Raw genomic sequence first — 2,017 nt, 5'->3', positions numbered from 1 at the left:
GCAAGCCAACTCTTTTGTTCCTTATGGTACGGTAATATGATACCTTACAATTCAGGAGGCGGGTACTGACTTGAATATAAAGTTGCCTCAATTCCTATACGTGGCAGAAGCATCATGAAGACAGTCACTGCCTTTGGGTTTGTCCTTTTTTGTCTGAAAATCTGTTCTTCAAATCCTTTGCCCCGTCCGACAAACTGGCTCAGACGATGTCAGGTCTCCACCAATCTTTCCATCACAGCACTGGAAGTCCTCCCTGGAGGAGGCTGGGATAATCTCCGAAACATGGATATGGGCCGAGTGATGAATCTCAGCTACTTTGAGTGTCAAACGACTGAGGACAGGCTCTACCTCATCCCAGACGAGGTGTTTGTCATCGCGCAGAAGGAGACAGGTGTGGAGACCAACTCTGAGTTAATTAGTTCTTGGCTGGAAGAAAAAAGCACCACATCTCATACCATTAATAACGAAATATCATACCTGGAGATACTGAATGGCAAATATTCTGACGAGAACAAAAGGATGAAAACCCATCAGGTTAAAGACTTGGCTACCACAGCCAGGGTTCAGGTAAGTTTTCATTTTTAACTGTTAAAAATGAAATTTTAGGAGTGGGAGATATGGCCTGAAGTTATGTCCATAATATTCTAGGAAAGCTTTTCTGTGATGTTTATTACAAGAAAGCAAAAGGTTAAAACAGGGTGGTCATTGAAAAAATAGACATTTTAAAAACGAGTACTGCCAGCAGCACAAGCAACATTAATTGTTACCAATAACTGCACACACCAATTCCAAGGTCGTCTTTGATCCATTGCAACCTCAGTAAAAAACAATTTGCTTAAGGTAAAAGCAAAGTGTTAATTAGTAGTAATTGTATACTTATACACTTAAGTTTTGTTTTACTTTTTTTTTATGCAAAAATGGCATGTTGAATTCTATGGGTCATGTTTTTAGTGCTATTGAGATTATAATAACCAATTTTACAAGCTGGTAAAGACTGTAGAGATGATTTACTTGTCACATGAATTCATGTGCCCAACAAAAATGGTTGACTAATTTAAATTTGAAGATTTTTAGGAGCTAACATAATGCAGCTATTGACCACTACCAAATTCAAGCAACAAATATAAAAAACAACATAAACAAATGTCAAGAAATAGCAAACGTATCAAAATATCAACACTGTGTGGATTGGTATTTAAACTTTGGCCAAGCAAAATGAAATGTAGTATAAAATGGAAGAAAAACCACTTGTTTTTCTTCTCATTCAGAGAGCACCAAGTGTTTGATGCAGTGATTTTATATCTTAGCCTCTGTGCACCTGTGTGTTTCTTCCTCAAACTGTGGAATACATTTGGTTTGTCCCGATTAAATGTAAATATTCTTGTACAAAGTAACTTTATGTTACTGAAGAAACTTCCAGATGTTGCTGTACTCCACCTCCACCTCCACCTCCACCTCACACAAGCGTGAGCATGTCGCTGGATTTGTGCAATTAATCTTATGGGAAACTTAACATGATAAGCAAATTCCTCCTCCTTTCTCCTTCAAGAGAAATGATGTAGAAATTACTGTGATGTTATGTTGGTTAAATTTGGGATATGTAACTTTATTAAAAAATGTTTTTTTTTACATATTTGTTAAAACTGTCTATGTCCAGACAGTATAAAATGATACAGACAATCTGGGAAAAGATCTCTCCCCCACCTCTTCCAAAAGTATACTTCCATCAGAAGAAATGCACCGCTCCCAGTCAAAAACTACATCAGAGCCAGGAGGAGGGTCTTAGAACTGTCAATCAACCGCTGCTCAATATGCTAATGGCGGAGAAACAACTTACAGTTCCAGGAAAACAGTTTACAGATAAACTAATTGGTTTATCCTACTTTGCATCTGCAAACTCTGCTACAGTGTTATGATTTCAGCTCTTCCTTCATTGTGCTGCTTACTCTTCCTCCCTCAGTCTGAGCAGGTGATGAGCAGCATTGTACTGTGCTGCTAAATAGGGAGCAGCACAGTA

At 38.2% G+C, this 2,017-nt stretch overlaps 1 protein-coding gene across 1 annotated transcript in view; it reads left to right on the top strand.

The window, feature by feature from the left end:
* The first annotated feature begins 104 nt into the window (after positions 1-104).
* Positions 105-2,017, top strand: part of LOC106939433 (macrophage-expressed gene 1 protein-like) — an 8,230-nt gene continuing 6,317 nt past the window's right edge. The window contains exon 1 of the mRNA XM_015021816.1: positions 105-567. Coding sequence (XP_014877302.1) covers positions 115-567 — 453 coding nt within the window. The 5' untranslated portion in view covers positions 105-114. The remainder of the gene's footprint in view (positions 568-2,017) is intronic.

Source organism: Poecilia latipinna, unplaced genomic scaffold (genome assembly GCF_001443285.1).
Source record: "Poecilia latipinna isolate Pla-1442-1.1 unplaced genomic scaffold, P_latipinna-1.0 Scaffold2871, whole genome shotgun sequence".
Classification (NCBI taxonomy): domain Eukaryota; kingdom Metazoa; phylum Chordata; class Actinopteri; order Cyprinodontiformes; family Poeciliidae; genus Poecilia; species Poecilia latipinna.
This window is presented reverse-complemented; position numbering and strand designations above follow the sequence as displayed.